The sequence below is a fragment of the Tinamus guttatus genome, unplaced genomic scaffold, assembly GCF_059628265.1.
Source record: "Tinamus guttatus ecotype Peru unplaced genomic scaffold, ASM5962826v1 Tinamus_guttatus_pri_ptg000384l, whole genome shotgun sequence".
Lineage (NCBI taxonomy): Eukaryota > Metazoa > Chordata > Aves > Tinamiformes > Tinamidae > Tinamus > Tinamus guttatus.
This window is the reverse complement of record NW_028288918.1, coordinates 1,263,761-1,286,622: the sequence shown is the minus strand read 5'-3', so window position 1 is coordinate 1,286,622 and position 22,862 is coordinate 1,263,761. Positions and strand designations below refer to the sequence as shown.

The 22,862-nt window shown below is 40.3% G+C and overlaps 1 protein-coding gene across 1 annotated transcript; it reads left to right on the top strand.

Moving 5' to 3' along the window:
- The first annotated feature begins 1,251 nt into the window (after positions 1–1,251).
- On the top strand, positions 1,252–18,831 carry TMPRSS3 (transmembrane serine protease 3). The gene is made up of 13 exons (XM_010221135.2): positions 1,252–1,269; positions 2,371–2,515; positions 3,803–3,913; positions 4,809–4,925; positions 6,576–6,699; positions 7,807–7,932; positions 8,700–8,743; positions 9,381–9,546; positions 11,104–11,273; positions 13,339–13,434; positions 15,230–15,372; positions 16,827–16,979; positions 18,811–18,831. Exons 1-13 carry the CDS (start codon positions 1,252–1,254, stop codon positions 18,829–18,831), a joined length of 1,434 nt encoding a protein of 477 aa, XP_010219437.1.
- Positions 18,832–22,862: the final 4,031 nt, after the last annotated feature.

Below are 22,862 nucleotides of genomic sequence, written 5' to 3'. Positions count from 1 at the left end.
TTAAGGGAGAGACCACGATCTCGTGGTACTTTCGCAGAGATGCACCGGATGATCCCAAGGCCTTCTCCAAGTGATGGATCAGTGCTTTCCTTCCCATGTGCTGGGAGAAGGCAAACCAGCCAGGCAGTGTCCTGAGGTGCTCCCTGGTCTGCGGTATGTTCACAGAGGGGCACTGCTGACCTGTGCTGCTCCCCGGGTGAGGAAAAACCCTGCATATCACAGGCTAGAGTTCTACCACAAATAGGAGGTTAATGGGAGTGTTATGTGACATCCTGTCCTTTGGAAATGCCAGTTTCCATCTTGTGTAGAGAAGGGGTTGAATAACTTCCCTTCTTGGTATCAAGCTCCAGGAAGCTTGAGATTAACGTGGACAACCTTAGTTTCTTTCCTGGCCACTCAGGAGCCTTGTTTTACTTAAACTGACTATAGCTTTTTGCTTCACCTCTCCTCCTCCCTCTTTCCTCCACCCTCCCCTTTTCTGCCTCTCCTCTTAAAATAAAGGGTGAAGCCAAATTGTGCTTATCCTTGTATATCCTCTGAAGCTGACAATACATTTTCAGTTTCTAAATCAGAGAGTACAGAGGAGCTGATCTTTACCCTAACAAACCAAACACACACAGTTTTCAGAATTATGAGTTACTGTTTGCAAAGTGCTTCCAAAGCATAGTGAAATATGCAATAATTGAAGTTATCTATAATTAAAGCACAGATCTGTTATTAAAACTCTGTTCAGGTGTAATCTTTGATGTAGTGCACAGCAAAGGAGAAACCAAGATATTGAATGGAGCAACTTCAGTGTGAGGCCTTGTTTGACAGAGGGGTGAAACCCCAGGGGCTTCTGCCTTCTGCTCTGCCTCTCATAGCTTTTGTCAGGTCCGTCTCTTCCACCTCATGATTTCTGATAAATGACAAGCAAGCGCAAACCTGTGGCTTAACCTCTGCAGTGCTTCTTAGCTGAGGGGTTACAAAAAGGTTTGCAAATACTATAATATTATCTTACACTCTTATGCTAATTAAAAAGCTTGCTGATTTTTTTTTTATCTTCCCCCTTTCGTAGCCACGCCATCCCAGGCTACCTGATAGCTCTCACCAGGTTGAATTACACAGACCGTGACAATAATGCCATATGCAACAAATGACTGAACTGGCTGCTCAGTGAAAACATTTCCACAGCAGACTGGCTTAGCGACTTCAGAATTTCCTTTTGGCTTCCTTTGATAATGAAGAGAGAAAACAGTTTTTCTTTTAACTATGACTTCTCAGGAGGAGGTAAGTGAGGCTCTGGGAGGGTGTGACGTCCTCTAGATAATGATACACCAGTGTTTATCTTTTGTGTAGTACACCACTCAATGCTGTTTTATTTCCAGATGAACAACAACTTTTGCACAAGTTATAAGTTTTTTTTGTTTGTTTGTTTGTTTTAACATGGACATTTCTCTGTCTTAAGGCTAGCAAATTCTATATAAAATTGAAAGAGAAATGTTTAAAATTATAACATCTTGAAATACACGTGGAATTTTATCAAATCAAAGAGTAAAAATCTGATAGTGGTTTGCTGAAAGGTGGAAAAAGTGTTCCATATGGCTTCAAAATTAATATCAGAGACAAAAGACACCTACTTTGTCTAAATCTCATCTTTGTAAGCATTTATTTGAACTGTTCCTGTAAACACCTTTAAGCTTACCCCCTCCACTGTCTTCAGCAGTGACTTCTTTCATTCCCTTGTAGGTTCAAAAAACCTGATTTTTCAGGTCATTGATAATCTAGTGTTCAGAACAGAAGTCTGAAATTATAATTAGAACTTTGAAGATACTCAGAATTCCAGTGTAGCTGATCTTAATTGCTTTTCAGTATGTACAGTGTTCAAATATCTATATAATAAAATTCAATGCATGCACAAGAGTCCTGAAAGGTTCTGTTGAAGTGTCATATATTTTAGTCTTTCCTTTGTTTCCAGTTGCAATTAAAGAGTGTCTCATCTAGAAGGGATTGATACTTAAGAAAAAATGTCCTACAGTGGGAGTTATTAAAAGTAGCTGTGATGCCTAGACAAACTTGAGAAAACAATAACTTTAGTACTATATATATTACTCATATGATTTAAATACAAGAGCTCCTGTAATGAACAAGAAATATCTAACATTTTTACAAGGTGACTTCTCTTGGTGAGACACATCATTCTTGGCATTCTTGAAGAATCTTGAAAAACCCTGTGGATTCATTTTATATCTGTATTCAGCTCCAAAACCAGACTAATAATGGAAGTCTGAAGAAAAATTGCACATTCCTTAATATTGGAAGGGCATCAGACCTTCAAAGGTGATAGATTTATTTTGTTTAAATACCATCTTTTGCTTTCTTTTGAGCCAGATACAAGAGACAAATCCCAATACTGGAAGTCTTGAAATCATCTCGATTACAGAAGAAGAACTGCCAGTAACAGAGCTTCAATTTTCATTCAAAAGATTTTTCTGCATACCACAAACAAAAATTGACCCCAGTGCAGATGGATCTGGTAGGAATATTGCATAGTGTTTTTTCGCCCATTGAAATCTAAACAGCTAATCTAGGTCCTTAGCCTTGAAAAACTGTATGTGTCCTCTCATTCAGACATAACAGTTACTTAGGGGAAGGAGAAAGGGACTCTTCCTACTTGAACCATGACTTTTGCCAGCATGTTCATGGGTAATGATACCTTGTGTCTGTGTGCATATGCAGGCATTTTTCACAGCCAGACTATTCACATGCTTCAGCCTCAAAACAGAAATTTGCTTATACTTTTCTTACATGTTTTTGAACAACTCATTTGAATTTTTTCCAAATTGAATCCATGAAAAAAATGAATACACAATGGAGTAGCCTGGGAGGAATAACCTGTGTTTGCTGCATCCCATGGATTTCCTTTTTTACCTGTTGAAATCACTGAAAAAATAATTCCAACAGAAGCAAGATGAACATCAAGGATGCAGCCAGAATAATTTAATTTTACAGTCCATTAGCCTCTACAGCTGTCTAAATTTTATTACTTACCAGACACCAGTTCTGATACCAAAACCAGGCATTCAGTTTCTGCTGAGAGGGTCTGAATAAACTGAGATTTAATTGTGATTGTGTCAATACTCGGAGAAACTTAGCAATCTTGACTGAATTTTAAGTTTCTGATAATCCCAAATTCAAAAAAATAAGAATGAGAGGATGGAGAGCAGCGTGAATTAAAACTAAAGACAAGGTTTTGCCAGCTCCTGTATATGTATATGATCAAGCTGTGCATGCTCTTTTCCTGACATTTGCCCTTCATATATCAGAATACATTTTACAAAAGTGGATCATTTCTTATTTTCAGTTGTCTTCCTTATTTCCAATACCGTTAAGTTGGAGGTCAGCCACAGAGATGAATGGTGAGCAAAACTGTTCCAGATCAGGTCACCTTATGAAATGTGTGCAGCAGTTACCCTTGGTACTTATTTTAATTTCAGGTACATCTTTTTGACTGAAAACAGGTCTGAGCTATTGCTCAGTTCCCTCTTTGCCTTTATAGCAAGATTTTGGCCAGATCACCTTTGGTCCTGGCTTTGCAAATTTAGCTTTCTATTATTTGAAGGAACACTGCTTATTAGTCCAAAAGCCCCTGAGTCAAGAGGAGCTGAATCAGAATCAGGAGCTGAATCTGGGTCAGACCATCTCCCAAAGTGTGTGCAGTAGTTACTCCCGGCATCTACCTAATGGTTACATATATTTTTTTTCACTGAAAACTCAAACTGTTTTAACTTCACAGAATCTGTTGTCTGTGTTTGGTTTCTAGGAGATATCCAACCACCTTCGATGTGCCATGTTTTAATCTCCCCAAAATCCCTTCCATATATCTGTGTTTTATTACTTGTAGTAATCCTAGCAGTTGCCATTGGCCTGGGTGGTGAGTACAATTGGTTATTCATTAAGTTCTCGATTAACCATTCAAATGCTTAATTTTTCATGAGCCTTTTACTGAGAATGGAATTAAACTGCTACTGCAGCTTGTTTACTGAATTGAAAAATCCTGTTGATGTGATGGCTTTAAATTTTATTTACATGTATGGATAAAATGGATCTGGCACTCCTAAGAGGACTGGTATAATATTTATCAACTGGGGAACATGCCACACTAAGAAACATTTCTCCAGTTAAACTTCACTGATTCCTCTTTATACGGTGAGCTAAGAATTTAGAAAATGGGGGAGGTTGCAGGTAATGCACATCATATTTTCACCCTGTATTTCACTATTTTAAAATTATTTTCAAAGAACTAGTGATCTTTCCTCTACTGAAAACAAAACAAAACTCTATGAAGGTAAAGAAAGTATAGAGTGAGTTTAGTTACAGCAGGAAAGCATGACCTGCCCATGTCTAGGTATCAAATATGTTGATGTTGAGAAGTACTTTCACACCTACAAGAAGGATGAGCTTGCAAAAAGCGGAGGTATGCCCCCAGGGAAAGAGTGTGCTCACACTATTTTGTCAGACTCTTCCTCCTTTGCTGATGAAGAGCTGAGGCACTCAGAAACCCTCCCTGCAATGAAACATAAGCTGGGCTAAGGGAGCAGAGAAAGAGCCAGCGCAGACAGCAAGGCCAATTCGGTCTAGATGTCATTACTAATGGATGAGTTTAACAGCAATGTGTAGTGACCCCCAGGGTGCATTTCAAATGTTCCTAGAATACAGGCATTGTCTTTTTATTAATAAGACAGATATCCATCCAGATAATGAAACTCAAAAATGCTAAATTAAATTCAAAGTGCTTTCATGACACCATTTTCTTTTATTCTTGTTAGTCCAATACAACTGCATTGGGAAGTTTCGCTGCCGATCATCCTTCAAATGCATCCAGAAATCAGCCAGGTGCAATGGTGTCTACAACTGTAAAGAAGGAGAGGATGAGTATGGATGTGGTAATTTAAATTTGATTATAACACTTTCCTATCTCCTCCTATAATATTTGGCAAGTTTGAGATGCATGTTGGAAAGAGCTTAGACAAGACAGAGAGGCTGATGGCTTGTCTACATTGTGACTTCAGGGAGAATGTCTCTGAAGTATTAATTTATGATTAATTGAGAAATAAAATGGCTGTTAGGATAAATGAGATGATCACGGTATTCTGTGTCATACAGTAACACTATGCCAATTCTGAAGATTTCACAGGCCTGTTGTTACCTTAAGGGACTCAGGAAATGGAGAGACCAGCACTGACTTTTGTATGCTCGGTACTGCTGAGTATGCTGCTTCACCTATATGGGAAATATAGGTTCTCATATCAGGGATTCTCTTTCTAAACATTTTGGAATCACAGAAGTCTTTTAAGTATTCTTCATCCCTATACTGTTTTATAGCTGAGGGTGATGCTTTAAGCAGCTGAAGGGGAATAGTCTTAATATTTAGGAAGAGCAGAGTTATTTTTAGATCAGTGTACTTCTAATTTTTAATCCCGCACCTTTTGGCATGGAGGTCACAGAGGTTTCAGTTTGTGCAATGGGAGGAATTAGAAGAACTATCAGCTTTTGGTCCCAGTTGGCCCTGCACAACGCTCTTCGGCTCCTTTGAGGTCCTTTTTGCCTGGATGCTTCTGGCCCCTGTGGAGCCTCTTGACAGTAGATATGCTTTTGTGTCTACCTTAGCAATTCCATAACAAGAGTCTGTGGACCCCTGCAAGGAACTCCCCGACAAGCAGAAAGTGTAATTGCAGCCTCTCCGTGGAAGTGTGTGGCAGACCGTGCTCTGTTCCCTCTCTCATCAGCTCAGCTGCGGCTCTGGTGGCCACAGCGCAGAACAACCACGGTGCAGGGACTGGGACATGAAGGGTGCAGAGCAAAGGGCCACAGATGCTGGTGCTGGTCCTAGGCCTTCTGCAGAACTTCTCCATGGCCTTCCTGGGAAGGGTCAGTACGGCTCAGGGCAACTGCGGCTCCCTGGCACATTTTGGCCCTGCTGCTGGGCTGCTGGGAAGAGCTGCCAAGGGAAAAGTACTGTCCTGCAGCAGAGGGGATGGGACTGGGAAGCTCTGCAGCAATCCAATGGCAACTGGGCTTTACATCCTGGCCAAGTACATCCTCTTTGACTGTGTTGTGCAACTTGAATAGTACCAACTACCCTTCATTAAACTCTGTCACTGTCACTTAGCTTGGACATGGCTGTCCTCAGTGCCAGGTATCTGCAGCTGCAGCTCACTGCAGTCAGCAAAAGCTGTTTAGACCCACTGGAGGGCAGACCAGTCTTCTCAGTTTGTATTAGAGCTGGCATCCTATATCCCTTCCCATGAGCACAGGAATGTTTTTCTTCAAACTGATCCACTGCAGTGTACCTAGGTACATAGATGAAGAGGGACACTGGTAAAGGAAAACCAGTTCCATACTTCTGGAGAAGAAGCCACAACAAAAACACAGAAAAATTATTTTGAAGGAACCAGGTTTTGAAAAAGACAAGTAGCATAAGCAGAAATGTGGATTTTGCAGTGGTGCATGGACACGCTTGTGTGTATGCTGTGTGCTCAGTGACTCTAATTCACAGCTCACGCAGGCTTTTTTTTTTCTTCTGAATCTCAAAGTCAGGCTGAGTGGCAAGAAAGCAGTGCTGCAAGTGTTCACTTCTGGATCCTGGAGAACAGTCTGTTCTGACGACTGGAAAGCAGAGTATGGAAATACTACCTGCAAACACTTAGGTTTCTCAAGGTACATATGCAGCATAGAAGAAAGTCTAACTAACTAACTGGCCTGTTAAGCAAACAACTAGGTTTTCAATTTCTCTAAAGAAGCCTTGTATTTGTCTATCATTTAAAAGAAATAGGACCTAACAATCCAGGTTTGAGAATAATAAGACTGAGCAGGTTTTGGATGGTTTGAATACTTGTGCACAGCAAACACCATTTATTACTGCTGTTAAACTTGGAAAAGAAAACGGACTTAACAATCTCGAATATTACTGCTATAAAACATGTATTATAGCTAAATACAATGATACAATTAAATCTTTCCTATGGGATGCAGGTTTCTGAATCATACCTTTCTCTCTAGTAACTTAAAACCAGACAGAGAGGCAGTAAGCAACATATAGTGCATTCTCCATATCTGTTACTTCCTCTGTAGAAAAAAATATATACAATTTGTGTCACTAAATCCATTAGGGAATGCTTTTCACTTTTATTAGAGAGGCCCAAACTGAGCTCGCCTTGAAGAGAAGAAGATAATGCGTCCGTTCTTACTCCATTGGTCTGTTTTTTGGAAAAGCGCCATCTCTTTCACGAATTGTTACACCATTGAGAGAGAATTTGAGATTGTGATTCCAGAGATTATTCCATGTGATGGAGTAATCCTGGTTTCTGCACTTTATTGTTAACAATATAAAGCTTATCTGAATAATTTTTGTTGCCATTAGCATAAAATACAACTCAGTTTTTCAAAGCAAAAGACAAGAATAAATTGCAAATTATTCATCTTCCGTGTAGCAAAACATTACTCTAGAAAAAAAGAGCCAAAAAAACATGTTAGTGTTTCAGGAGATGTGCCAAACAGTTACAATAAAAGATTTAATACAACATTAGAATTAAAATTTACCTTCACTACCTCTCAGTGTGTTTGACACATACACACAATTACAGCAAAAAATACCTACATCTTATAAGAAACCTTTCTGGAAGAGGGATAGGATTACTTTATCAAGTGTCAGCATCGGATTATTGTGTCTACTACACTGGCTTTTTATTTAGTCGAATCACTGAATTATTTAAATGGATTTGTGAAATTCTGTATTAGGCAGTTGTGTTTATGGTTTATTTGCAGTTATGTGAGTTCAGGTTACTTGCCTGTGACTGCAGTTGAAAAACAGTTTCAAAGACATTTTGTATCCCTCAGCCATTGGCTATCAACCGATCAAGTCACATCACTACACAATGCAACAAACTTAAGGTAAGCTTCAGATTTTTCGTTGAATGGAAGAATACCTGTTCTGTCAGTTTATACTAACAGAAACAGAGTGATTAAAGAAATAAGAATTATTAATATATTGAGATTATTCCCTAATTTTCTCAGGCATATAGCTCTTTATAAATGGTTTGTGATGTTACACATTATAACCTGAGGTTAATAGCAGTTTTGTTAGAATGTGAATTAAGGGTCTGATCCAAGGTCCATTAAAACCAACAAAAGCTTTAAAATGATCTATCTGAAAAACTTACTCCTTTCTTGATCCCACTATTGCCACCAGACATTTATCTTTACTGCAGAACCATTTATGCAGAAAATATGCAGAAACCACTGAAGTTTGCAGATCCCTAGATATTTCCCAAAGAGTGTATAAAGTCTTTATGGTGAATTTATTCCTCCTGATGATTGCTTGTTTTACTTAATTATCTTTCAATGAGAAGCAATTCAAGGCTCCAGGTAGGCCTACAGATCACATGCTGACCCTCATCCTTCACAGAAGAGTAGTTCAATCTGCAGGAATGCATCACGTGGTCTGTAGACCCCTGACGACGTCTCAGTTCCCAGCTGAAGTGTTTCTGTTAAATGTCTGAAGTATATTGGATGAATGCACAACTATGTGCTTCTTTTAGTATGTGACATATATGTATGTATACTTACATCTGCATAGCTGTACTAGAAAGTAACAAAAGTATGAAAACAAAACCCAGTATTCTTGCATTGGAACTAACATTGCTGTCTTTTCACCTTAGAGAAGAATGCACTTCTGGCAATGTAATCATCTTAAAATGTCTGGGTAAGCATCAGGAAAAGAGATTATAAGATCAAAATCTGTTCTTTTTCATCCACTACAGGGATGAAAGTTGGGAGAAATTACATATTCAGGGGCATATCGTCAGTTTATAATGTCAAGAAAAAATTGCATTTTATACATAAAATTTCAAATAATTTCATGAGATCAGAGTAGACAGCAAGCAGATTGTGAGTATCAGGTAACAGGGCTGTTTTCATGAGAGTAACACAAAGGAGCAAACATTTAAGGATTACGTCAATGGACTGGTATAGCAACTCAATTCTGCATTGTAACAGGGGAAAGGAAATTCTGTCTTACATGTGAATTTTCATCCCATGGCTGTCCATGTTAACTAGTTTTCAGAATGGGGAAAAAAACATCCAAGGGATGGGGTGCTTCAGCCTGCCTGCATAGGCCCCTGGGTCCGTGTATACTTATGGTGGAGCAGTGGATTCTGCAGCTATTCTGAGCAGTTGGTGTCCAAGAGAGCCCATGGGATGCCCAACCCAGTTACTCCATGCAGTGCTGGGGGCTGAGAGGTGGAGAGATGAGACCGTCCCACCACCAAGACTAGGTCTGAGACCACAGCTGCAGGGTTCAAGGTGAGGAAAAATGATGCGTAACATTTGCTTTCCGGCAGTGTGTGGGACACGCGCCAGCTATGGGCCACGCATCGTGGGGGGAAACGCATCGTCCCCTGGGCAGTGGCCATGGCAGGTCAGCCTGCAGTTTCATGGGCATCATCTCTGTGGTGGTTCTGTCATCACCCCACGCTGGATCATCACAGCTGCGCACTGTGTCTATGAGTAAGTCCCTGCATCATGGCATCGGGGTGCCCTAAAATCCCACTTGCAGTGCACCCACACAGGGAGGCTATTGCAGAAACGAGCTAAAAGCACCATGCCTTTTCTTCAACACACACACACACACTCACACACACACGCACACACACACACACAAAAAAAAAAAAAAAGGCAAGAGAAGGAAGTGTCATCCTTATTTCGCTATTTTGCTCCATAATATTCAAACTGTATTTCTCTGTTCTTGTACTAGTACAAGTCTTTATAAGGAACAGACAAGTGGGCCAATCTTCACATATTATTGGCACTCCCAACTGCCTGGGAAATCATCTTCAAAAAAATGAGGTGACAGGTTTTAGGCTTCCAGATCAGTGGTTTGACTTTACTACATATGTGTTAATCAGATAGATTTTGTACTCAGCTCTCCAGGTATTCAAGAGCTCCAAAAAATTTCAAGATCCTTTCCAAGTTCTACAAAATCAATCAGTTGTAGCTAGTGAGTTATGATGAACTTCTTAGTGACCTTCATGTCTTCCAGTGCTCCCTTTTAAACTGTATAAAGTATTGCTAGAGTTCCAAGCAGAAGCTAAATAATTGCTTAGGCTATTATTAATATAACAAGAAAAATGGTTCTGTCTTATGTATAACAAGAGCAGCTGTCTAGCTGTGCATTCCTGTTTGCTTGACAATGCTACAAGCTAGCATCTCTTGCTCTAAGGAAATCCAAACCACATTCACTGAAGGCATTTAAGGCAGTTAAAATGGGTTTTGTCTGATCAATTTTAGACACCATGGGTTTTAGACGACATGGGGATTAGCTTCCAAGCAAGTGTAGGATGTTTCGGTAGCCTGTGAAGAGAAGAAAGGGGACAGATGAATCTCACTGTCAGATTGTATTCAAAGTCATACGTTGCCATAAAAATAGTTACTTAGGAAATGGGCATCTTACTACTTCCGTAGTTCTGTCCTCTGCAATCCAACTAAATGTTCAAATCTTCCTTGTGATTTATTCACGAACTGATTTGATTTGTTCAAAGGTTGATTGTGCAGAGAACTGGCACCCCCTGTCCCTGGAGTCCTTTTCTGGGACCTGCACTAATCTACCGCTAGTGCAGCAGGGTAAACCCTGCAGAGCAGATGAGTTACATGCTGGAAGCTGAAGGTGTGGCTGTAAATGAACTGGCGCAGAAGCAAGGCCCATAATAAAAGCCACTCCCTTTAAAACACCTTGCTACAAGTGCCGCTAAATTAATCTAAAAACTGGTCTGACAGCATCAGCTGCTGTGGGATTGCATAGGAAGGAAGCTGCTTTTTAAAGGAATGAAACAAAGTTCCTATCTGTAGAAAACTACACAAAATGCCAGTAACCCAGTGCATTGCTGACATGAGTTATCCTTTCTGTTTTTTTTTTTTTTTTTTTTTTTGAAATTAGATCTCAAACACAGCCAATATTAATACATCAGTAAGCAAGTACAATTGACTGCAGTTATTTGCCTGTAGAAATTCATGTAAAACCTGAGAGTTTTCTTGAGGGCCTGTCAATCTCTTACCTCCTTATTTCAGTTTGTACCAACCAAGTTCATGGAGTGTGCAAGTTGGCTTTGTGACTCAGCAAGACACCCCAGTTCACCCATATTCAGTGGAAAAAATTATATACCATCGAAATTATAAACCCAAGACAATGGGAAATGACATCGCACTGATGAAACTGGCAGCACCACTTGCTCTCAATGGTAATCTTCTCTGGGTTTTCAATTTATTTTGCCTTTCTAGTTAAAAGCAAGGAGTGTCCCTCCTGGGATAGATTAGGCACATTTCTGTCAGCATCTTGGGCCAGATCCTGACCAGTGGAGTGGATCCCCACTTGCTTTAGGAGAAAGGAGAGAAATCCCACCAACTCCAGTGGGGCTGAGGCTGGAGCCGGGTCAAGCATCCTGAGGGGAGGCTCAGAGTGAGAGCTTTGCATCCGCACTAGCACTCAGGCCAGCACCAGCACCAATCCCCAGGAGAGCAAGTCCAGTTCCACATTTCGATGGGGAGACAAACTATGAACCCACCTTGGTCCCTGCCTCGCTCCATGTCCTCATGTGGGTGCCCACCTGCCCCTTTGCTCTGCCACACCAACAGATCCAGGATGGAGAAGCAATCCCTGTTGCTGCCCAGTGAGGTGGAAATCATTCCGTACGCTACCTTGGCTTTTAGTTAATCTGCTGTTTTCAGTTGCTAGCAGGAAATAACGTTTCTCAGGTCACCTTTGATTCTGATTTGGCTATAGAAACTCCAAAATGGCAATTCAAACTCTGGAAACAAAACCAGAAACAAAAACCAGCACAATCCACTTTTCATCTCAGGTCAGGTCAGAGCTGTGCTGATGGGGTAAGGTTGTCTCTGTGACTGCAAGGCAAGGACTCCCTTTCCAAACTGCATCAGGCTGACCCTAGCACCCACTTCCAGCAACAAAGACAGTCTTGGCTTCCTTGGTGACTGCTGGTCCAGCATGGAGTTCCTCAATATCAGAAACAATTCTGGATCTATTATCCAGCCACAGAGAAGGAATAACATGACTTTAGGGCTCTGAAAAAAAAAATCCAGTCCATTGTGTTGTTTGCTTACTGCAGTCATTTAATAATGGGTAAAGCAAAGCTACGTGAGAGCATTAGAAGGGAAATAACCTATGCTGCACTATTTTATCTTTATTCTAAGTATTTTGTCCCATCTAAAACAAATACTCCATATTGGGTTTTTTTTAGAACTCATAAAGATTTTTATAACGTCCTTGCTGTCCTCATTTCTATGAGCACTGGAGGCCCAGCAATATTCAAAACTGAAAATAAAATTCAAAGAGACATCAAGGCAAATGATTCATTTCAATGAAAACCACTCTTATTTTCCCAGCAGGATGCTACCTGCAGCTTCCACAGCCGGTGAATTGAAATAATGAATAATAACATTGTATGGATTTAAATTATAGCCTGCCACTGTCTCCTAGTCACAGTAGGCCCTCTCTGCAAAGGAGAGGTTGGTGCTCTCTGTCTCTTCTCGATCGTCGCTTCCTAAACCACTTCTCTTGAAATCTTTTGAGTGTTTTGCTTACATGAAAATTAAGCTTGAGGGATTTTGTTCTGATTTAAATCTCAACTATTTCTGTTTTTTTCTGTTCAGGAATAAATTTGGGAAGCTATCAGGGACAGCAGCGGCAGTATGCCCCAGGTGGCTGGCATGTGGCCCAAGGAGACTTGGGAAGCTCCATGCTGGGAGCTGGGTGGGATCCCTTCACAAGAGAGGACTGAATCATCAGCAATCCTCTGGTGATATTCCCACGTCCTCCCTTCCTTTGCTCAGAGCCAGGTTATCTTGGTGCGTGCAGTTTGTGAATCACAAGTATGAACATCACTTACGTTGCACAGTATTCAGCACCCCAGAGGGTAAAGGTGGCTCTTTCTCATGAAATTGGCTCTTCTTTCTCATGAAAAGGGTTCTTTCTCATGAAATTACCCAAAACTGGGTGAGAGTCTGTGTTCTGCCTGTCAGCTGAGTACTGTGTGCATTTCTTGTTTTTTTTTTTTTTTCATTTATTGACATCCCAACACTTCCTTCTTACTTGAAACAAGTTATCTCTGATGTAGATATTATTTCAAACTTTGTCTGTAAGTTATCAGGCTACTTTATGTGGAGATTGAATGATTTTTTCATAACAAAATCACTGTAAGCCAAACTCTGAAGCTTTTACTCAGGCATACATTATTTTTCGTTGAATTTTGAATGCAGTTCTTTCTTCTCTCTTTCTTTTTTAAATAGGTCACATAGAGCCAATTTGTCTGCCTAATTTTGGTGAGCAGTTCCCAGCAGGAAAAATGTGTTGGATATCAGGATGGGGAGCAACTGCTGAAGGAGGTATTTAAAATGTCAGTTCTAACTATACCACATGAAAACATCCTACACAGAGTAAATACAGGATTTGGCTGCAGCACTGTTCAACATTAAATTTTACAGAATATCTTGTTGAAAAAAAAAAAGTTGTATTCCCAAACTTTATGCTCACCCATGATGCAAATTCAATCATCATCTGCATGGGGCCAAATGAGGCAAAAGTGCTGTTCAGACTCCTACCACACAGAGTGGATGGGTACACTCAATGAAAAGGATGAAAATTACACATAGACAGCAATGCCACCCAGGGTATTGCATTCAGAACTCGGTCAAACTGTCTGTGTTCATGCACAGAAAGAACAGCGTGAATGCAAGAAACAAGCAGCTATTATTTCAGAGAAAGCATGTACATGTTTTCAAGCAGGTTGGGTGATAAAGAATACTGATTTGTGAATAATGTCACAAAGGAAAATGATTTCTTTTTTACTATGACTCACAGGTCATGTTAGTCAATAATCCATACTGAATCACTGTAAATGAAAGTGTTTGATGGTTCAAGTGATTGCTTTTTATTCATTCTTCAATTGTCTCATTTAAAATGTTCCCATTGTTCAGAGAACAAGAGCAATAGAATTTGATCTAGAGATAATAGCAGAAAGTGCTTTGGAAAGTCAAAAAAGGAAGGAAAAGTAGAAAGAAAAGGAAAGAAGAAAAGAAAAGAAAAGAAAAGAAAAGAAAAGAAAAGAAAAGAAAAGAAAAGAAAAGAAAAGAAAAGAAAAGAAAAGAAAAGAAAAGAAAAGAAAAGAAAAAGAAAAGAAAAGAAAAGAAAAGAAAAGAAAAAGAAAAGTAGAAAGGAAAAGGAAAGAAGAAAAGGAAGGGAAGGGAAGGGAAGGGAAGGGAAGGGAAGGGAAGGGAAGGGAAGGGAAGGGAAGGGAAGGGAAGGGAAGGAAGGGAAGGAAAGGAAAGGAAAGGAAAGGAAAGGAAAGGAAAGGAAAGGAAAGGAAAGGAAAGGAAAGGAAAAGGAAAGGAAAGGAAAGGAAAGAAAGGAAAGGAAAGGAAAGGAAAGGAAAGGAAAGGAAAGGAAAGGAAAGGAAAGGAAAGGAAAGGAAAGGAAAGGAAAGGAAAGGAAAGGAAAGGAAAGGAAAGGAAAGAAAGGAAAGGAAAGGAAAGGAAAGGAAAGGAAAGGAAAGGAAAAGAGAAGAAAGGGGAAAAGAAAGGGGAGAGGAGGGGAGAGGAGAGAAGAGAAGAGAAGAAAGGGGAAAAGAAAGGGGAGAGGAGGGGAGAGGAGAGGAGGGGAGAGGAGAGGAGGCTTACTGCAAGGCAAAATAAAGTCAGGTAAAAATAACTAGAAGAAGAATGTGCAAATCCTCCCATTCATGGAAAGGATTCATTCAGAGTCTCTGGATAATACTTACAAACTAGATGTTGTAGATGATTTGTTGGTTAGAACAGAGAGTAAATTCAAAACTGATCAGTGTGTTATTTTTAGAAAAGAATGTGCAACTCGCTTTTAAGTTCATCATAGACTTGATCATCTAATTCGACGCAGATATATATAACGTACAGTTATGTATAATGTACTGTGCTAATCCAGAGGGCTTTATAGTTGCTAGTTCTGGATGCTACAAGGGATGAGACATTCAGTTCCTTATTTATATGCTGGCATTCCAACCATGCTACTTTTACTCTAGTTTGCCACTGCTTCATATACCAAAATTTTCTGTTCATAAATAGACATTATTTAAAAGAAATTTCAGGGCATCTGAAACATATACCTTGGTAAGATGATAAGATTTTTTTTTTATATACTTTGGTACAGGTGATACATCAGAGACTATGAATTATGCAGGCGTTCCTTTGATTTCTAATACAATCTGCAATCACAGGGATGTCTATGGTGGTATCATAACTCCTTCAATGCTCTGTGCTGGTTTCCTGAAGGGGGGCGTAGACACCTGCCAGGTATGGAAGTTTCCATATTAGAACTATGCACATTAATAGCAGCTGTGGAAAAAAATGAGTAATAATTTATCAGGAGGCACTCCCATGTTTTTGCTGGGCAAATATTTGTTTTTTGCCATTTGCTCTCTTTACCATAAGTATAAAGCACTGACTGTGCTCATGTTCATATGCTATAATTCCCTCTTACATTTCTTCTGTGAACAATATTTGCTACTTGTAAAGTCGAATTTACTAAAGACAATTTTTTAATTTCTTATGTGTGCTATAGCATGGTACCATCCTCTTTTTACTATGGCCACTGGCTAAGAGAAATTTTGCAATGAGAGTAGCTTGGAAGATCCGCAGAGCACAGAAAGCCCAAGGTGAAAATCAGCCAAAATATACACCAAGAGAGAAACAAACAGAAGTGTTTAAATCCGGAAAAGCTAGAATGTGTCAGGAGGGAGGAAGAGGAGTTTGTGTAGCTCAGAGGATCAGTAATGACTGCTGAGGGAGAGGGCTTTGTCTTGGTAAAAGATCAGAGGCTTTTTAATAGCACAGGGTGGTAATGATGGAAAAACGCTGTTTGCATCATGAGGATGCCCACCTTGTGCCAGGTCTCCCCCAATACACAGAAGTGCAGCCACATCTAGCAAGATATCAATAAAGAGCAAAGTGCTGGGTAGGGGAAGGCCTAATGTTTCCAAATCTATTCAGACCTGATCACAGAAAAAAAGGTACAAGACAAAATGAAAGCATTAAATGCCTAGAATATAGGTCTTCACTTAATGTCCGTTTGCTTGAGCAGAAAAGCACAAACCCCCACAGCGAGGTATCCAGCAGCTGTACCACACTGCACCCAGGAGGGCTGCCCAAAAGCAGGTTCCTAAATTCTCTTTACTTATTCATTTAAATTGGCTCTAATGCTAGACAAGCAAGAAACTGCCCCAATGAAACAAATGAGGAGTTTTCAGCAGTTAAACATGAGTCAGATGAGTCAAAGCTTCTGGACAAAGTGTCTGGGGATCGGGCAGAGCTAGTGCGAAGCAGTGTGTGTACCTGCAAGCAAGAGGGCAAGGAAGGAGGTATAAGAGTCCCATGCTGACACAATAAAGGCTAAATTAGATCAGATTAGTAGCCAGGAGGTTTTTGAGGAAAGCAGATGTGAGAAACCATGACTAGGAGGCTGGAGACTACCAATGCCCTGCCTTCAGGACAGGTGACATTCCCTCATACCTCAGTGCTGTCTAACTGTGGGATCAAATTTTGCTTCTGTTGCTTTCTACTCCTACGGTGGAAAAAAAAAAGGTCTAATACACCTCTTTGAGAAGCTGCCAACTTCTTCTTTAACATATGCCCTTCCTAGGACCCAGAAGGCAGCAAAAATAGGAGACTAAATTGTTACAATATGCCCTTTCCCCTATTCCTTTCCTTTTCTGGGGCACTGATATTTGCTTTAATTCTTTGTCCTCCAGGGAGATAGTGGGGGACCTCTAGCATGCGAAGATAAGAGTATCTGGAAATTGGTGGGGACCACCAGCTTCGGGGTGGGCTGTGCAGAAGAGAACAAACCAGGCGTCTACAGCCGAACCACCTCATTCCTGGACTGGATACATGAACAGATGGAGGTGTGATTTTGCCCTGTATTTGTCACAGCTGATCTGTGTTGTATGGCACCATGTGAGGGAAAAGCATGGACCTTCTTTGTCCTGTGCTTCCCATGCTGGGCTAGAGGGAAGGTGGTAAGTACACATGGCAAAGGCAGGTGTCTGGTAGGGGCTTTGAATGGGGGTCTTGGGAAGGTGCAGGTAAGGCTGGTACTGGGATACAGTGAAAAAGGGGACTGGTTGGGGAAGTCAGTGGGGGGAACCAGTGGTGGTGAGTAGGGTGTACAGGGCGGGTGAAACATCTGAGCAGGGAGAATGGGAGCAAGGGAAGAGATGCTGGGGGTTTCACCTGGAGCTGCGAAGTTACCGCAAAGGAACTGGGTAAGCCAAAGCTGAGCAAGGAGAATAGAACTGGGAACAGGGGAGAGAATGTGCTGGCTAAAAGGAAAAGAGTTCAGCATGAAGGAAATGAGGGGACGCTGCAGCTGCCTCTGCCAACTCCACAGGAATGGCCTGGTCCCTAAAGCTTGAGGCCTCAAGCCTCAAGCCTCCCCCTCTGGTGCCACTGGAGAGCTAGTGGACATAGCTGCCAGAACCAGGAGAGTTATTTTGCTCTGAGAGGACCTCATGCAGGGGTCTGTTGCTTAAGCAGAGGTACCTAGAGCCAATTGAGACACTCAAGTGTGTTCTGCCAGGAGCCCTTGCAGAATGACAGGGATTTCTGTCCATCTCTGGGTCATATCTGCCAACAACACGGGGTTTCTCAGGTACGTTGCAATGCTCCAAGGGGTGCCAGACATAAAGTTTAGGTGGTTGAATCATGCCCCAGGTAATTGATCAGTGGAAAAGCTCTCCAGGCCCTACAAAGATCACAGGTATTCTTCAAGTGGTTCTCTTGAAAGTATCTTCTAACATTAGAGATGACACCTGCATATGAGGTATATGAGATATCTCCTTGGAGGTGGCAGGTAAGACCCAAGTTCTATGAGAGATTTAGACCCTCCCGGACCAGCTGCTGGAGATCAAGCAAAGTAGGAATGATATTGGGTAGTGCATGTGTAGGCAGATAAACCTACCCTCACAGCTCTCAGGCCAGCACTGATGACAGGTTCTTAAATGTCATTTTCTTATTATTAAGTCAAAACCACACTAAGTATCAAAGTGTATGACCCAACCTGCTCTAGCCTTGGTCCTCACGGAGGGCAACCATGCTGCTATTATGGCACCATCATGACTAGGACCTTGTGGAGAGCAATACAGCTCCATCCTCAGCCTAGACACAGATGCATGCCCCCACAATGCCAATCGCTATGCTAATTCCACTGAATTAGTCCCTCCTGCCCTGCTTTATGAAATATTTAAGACCTCTGCTTCAGACTAAACTGTTAATGCCAAGCATTCACAGATGAGGAAATGCCAGAAGGAAGATTATACATGAAAATTTAGTTCAGCCTTGATCTGTATACTGTGTGACATGCACACTGTCCTTGTGACCTTTACTACACACAAAGGTTTCTATTATCACATCACTAACCATTACTCAATAAGGCTAATTTAGCCTGGATAATGACTTTCAAGAATGACAGCTTTATTTTTATTTTTTTCACGTAAATTTTTTTGTCCTTGCAATTGCCCCAAGTCCAAGCATAAGTTCCAGAAGCGCCTGGTATTTTGTACCCACTGAGGAAGCACAGACATTTCAAATTCAGATCATAGCACTGGTTGCAGCAGCTTCCCGGTTCCTTTGGTAATTGCAGCGCAGTAACAAACAAATAAACAAAACCCACTCCTTTCAGGAATTCAATAGGCAACAAAAGTAACGTTTGAATAGAAGTTTGGTTCTGATTTCTAGAGAGAAGAACTGCAAACCTGAAGAAAGCAGTGATTCCCTGGACTTCTGAAAATCTGCAACCAGTTCCAGCTGCACAGAAGGATGTATCACAGTCTTTTGGACTCTGTCTCTGAAACTCCTACCTTCACCAACTTCACCAACTACTTTTTATCATCTCTTCTTGGTACTAGTAACTGTACTTAATGAATCTATTATGCATTCAGTCTTTTTCAGATAGAAGAAGCCAGTAGGGGTCTGGATAATGAGCATGTGAATTTACTGTAAACCACAAATTACACATAAAGAAAAAGTGCTAACACTGAGAACCTAGAATCCAATCATAATTAAAGTTTTGAAAGCAACATGAGTCAAAGACTACAGGAACTTAAAATCAGGGTATTAGCTAAGATTATTAACTAGTCTTTTAATTCTTCTTTAATTCTTCTTTACCAAGAACCAGACTACAGAAAGATGTCTATTCATATATAAGGTCCATGCTCTCTTGCATGTGTATCAGTAGATTTATTTAATGCCATAAAGCAAGCAGGAAGCAAGCAGCTGGCAATCTTCTGAGTACAATCAGCTCCAAAGCAGCGAAAGAAAAAAAAAAAAAAGAAAAGAAGTTTGGATTCAGATCTTTCAGATCTTTACCATGAGTGTGCAAACTCAGTCCCTAAAAATTAAATCCCAAGGTGTTTTATTGCTGTAAATGGCCCTGGAACAAGCAACACACAAACTGTAACTCTACTGACAAATCCTGAGACTGTTGAACAACCTTAGAGGGACCTTCTTTACTGCTTTTCAGCAGGCTATAAAGCCAAAAAGAATGTTTTATCTATATCATATTATGGAGGTCAATAGCTATCAAACATAAACATAAAACAAGTTCACTAAGGCACTCTCACTCAATTGCATTCTCTGTTTTCTCTCTAGATAGCACAGTGTAGATCCTGTACTTTTGTACCTATTCGTCACAGTAGCGGTGCAGGTGACCTGACGTCAATTACGTCAAGCAGCTAATGCAGTGGTAAAATATCTGAAGTGCTGCTGTGGTTTCTTTTAAAAGAGATTTTACTACAACCGCCTCCTGTGGTTATGTTGTAAAGAACCTGCTCATTTTGCATATGCTCTTTGTAAGAATCATGGGATCCAAGCAACAATTTTTTTAGAACTGAGTGCCAGGTGCTGGGTTGAGTAGATTGAACAATAGAAAATATTGTTGGAGCTTTTCAATACCAGCCAAAATTGATCTTATCTGATTGAATGCTGCTGGTCTGCTTGAAGTCAGGCTTTGGATGTAATCTGTTTGCCTCTAAATCAGTATCTGTATCACAGATATGCCCCACTGTAGCAAGAAAGCACACCTGAATCACAGTCTCACAGTTATAACTGGAAGAAACCAGCAAACCAACATAAACTGTCCAAGTTAAGCATGTTCTGTGGCTACTCATTTTGGTTTCAGACCTGACTGCTTAATGTTTCACCGTAAAGAAAGAAACGTGAAAGTGCAATGGACATAACATTTCCAGAAATCATATGTTGTTACAAAGAAGGAATCATGATCAACTATTTGATACAAAAATTAGAATGAAAGGTAAGTTTCAACTTGCCTGAACTTTGACAAAATTAAAACCAAGTTTGTCAAAGTCCTGTGTAAATAAGAGATTTTCAGAAGTATTTTAGAGCCCAATTGTTTGTTTTCCTAATATTCTCACAGCCTTAATACGAGTCATATTTTATAATTGGCAGCAATCAGGAGTGATCAGGAGCAATCAGAGGACTGCTCTCAAAGATTACAGTGACTACCTCATATCTCTGAAAATATCTTGAAATGTTCTTTTCAACTCCTGTTTCCACAGTGAGAATATACCCAGTGTGGTTTGCCTGTATATTACAAAGGAATCTAACACAGAATTTAGAAAACTAGCCAAGTTTTTCAAACAGGTACAAGAATCCACATTACCTCTAAGTCAATGACAAACAATTATGGATGGATCTAGTCCATTTTCCCTGGTGGTCTCACTGCAAAGTCAGGTTTTTTTTACCGGTTTCTATTGTATCCCTGGCTGAAGCATTTTAGGTACATGCAAAACACTATTACACTATAAAAAAGTCAGTCTGTAAAGCTGATTTTTCCTCCCTTACTTTAGGCCACTAACTTTCACAGGAAGCTTAAAAATAGATTATAACCACAGCATGAGCATATTTCTTCGAATTCACCCAGGAGAAGATGCAAGGGGTTTTAAGACATTTACTGTAGAAAAGGTCTTGCAAAGAGATCAGTGTGGCATTTTGTTCCAAGAGAGGTCATTTACTTAGAATATTACTTTCTTCTGGTAGCATAAAAATGATTTATAAATGGCCTATGCTTGTGCTACTACGTCCTGCTTTTGGAGGAGAGTGAGGAGAGAGGAAAGAGGCCATGCCCAGGCAGGCAGGGGTGGACGAGGTCTTGGGACTTGCCTCGTGCCTGGGATGACCTGGCCAGAGTAGAGGTCACCACATGGCACTGCTGGGGCCACCCTTCTCCAGGACTAGGACAATGACTACCATGAGAAACCTTGAAAGTGAGTACAGCTCAATACCTTAGACTAAGGGTGGTAGCTGCCAGGCATATCTATCCTCTGTCATATCCTCCCACATCACCACCAGAAAGGTTAGTAGCCAAAATCCCATTTCTTTCTGATCAAATTTTTAGTTTCTACTGACAGTTAATCGTACATCTGGAATGAAAGTCTAACCAGAAGACAGTAAAGCAACTTTGCAAGGACTTGTTGTTACTGCAGGTTACCAAGTCCTTCATTTTCTCTGGATTTTCTTCTTTCTCTTAAATTCATATGATTAACTATGAAACTTCTATGCATATAGAGACCCACCGAAAAAGGTAGGGTTGAGGATATCTTCAGTTTAACTACATTTCTTGATTGGGAATGTTGTGTTAAACATCTTGGAAGTACTTAAGATCTTTTACTTGAGGGGTGTACCTCCACTACATTATTGAAAAGGCTGATGGAACAGCTTCTAGTTTGTGAACTCAGATCACTAGTTAAAATGGTTGCTTTGATACAGGATTACATTACAGTCATAGTATCCCTTAGAAATACAACCTGCATAGCTTGTGGTGCAAACTTACATCCACAACAGGTGACAGTCTTCAAAAAGGAAACCAATGTATAACTCTACAGTGAACATCCAGCATATGAAAAAATCCTTTACCATCAACTACTCTGTCATCAAGATAAATATTTAAATCCGAAAACTGAAACAAAGCTGATAAAATCAGATGAACCAGATGCAGCTTTTTTTCAATATGAAGTTTTCTGAGACATGCTGCAGAACTGATAAGTATCACAGAGATAATCTCACCTTATGTCAATCTAATTTTTTTTTTTTTTGTACTTGAGATGTTTCAAAAAACAGGCAATTTCTGTAAAGATGTAGAGATCAGCATGAAAACAAATGCATGAGTAAATTTAATGTCTGGGAAAGCAAAAGGTTTTTTTTTCTGAGACATTTCATGCTTTTCCATACTAACACATTCTGCATTAGGAAACAGTTGATGCTCAGAAAGAAGGGGATCGTGTAGCGCTGTGTTCCTAAAAGCTTCTTCTCTGTCAAGATGTTCTTGTAAGTCTGGCAAAGTAGATACAATTGCATGTTAAATTAAAACCAGCTGATAATTTTTGTCAGTCTTTCACATTCAGAAAAGGAAGGCGAAGATCTTATGTTCTAAGTGCCGCAGCGTGCATTTTGGTGTTGTGGTGATAAACTAGTTGTTTGATCATTAGAAAGCTATACATTCTTCAATATCTCTGTAAGCATAGTACCATTTAACGATATGCAGAACTATTTTTTTCTTCAACAAATATCCCCATGAGAAGCAGTATTGCATTAACATGCTGTAGAACATAGGAGAACATAAAGAACAATGAGAAATAAGCTTACATCAACTGTTTAACTTTAGGGAAGGTACAAGGAAGTATTTCTTATCTGAGCTTAAAAAGTACACTCCACCATTACCTTTCATCTCTGTTTTTACATATTTTAGAAAGACTGAGGCTTCTCAATTTGCT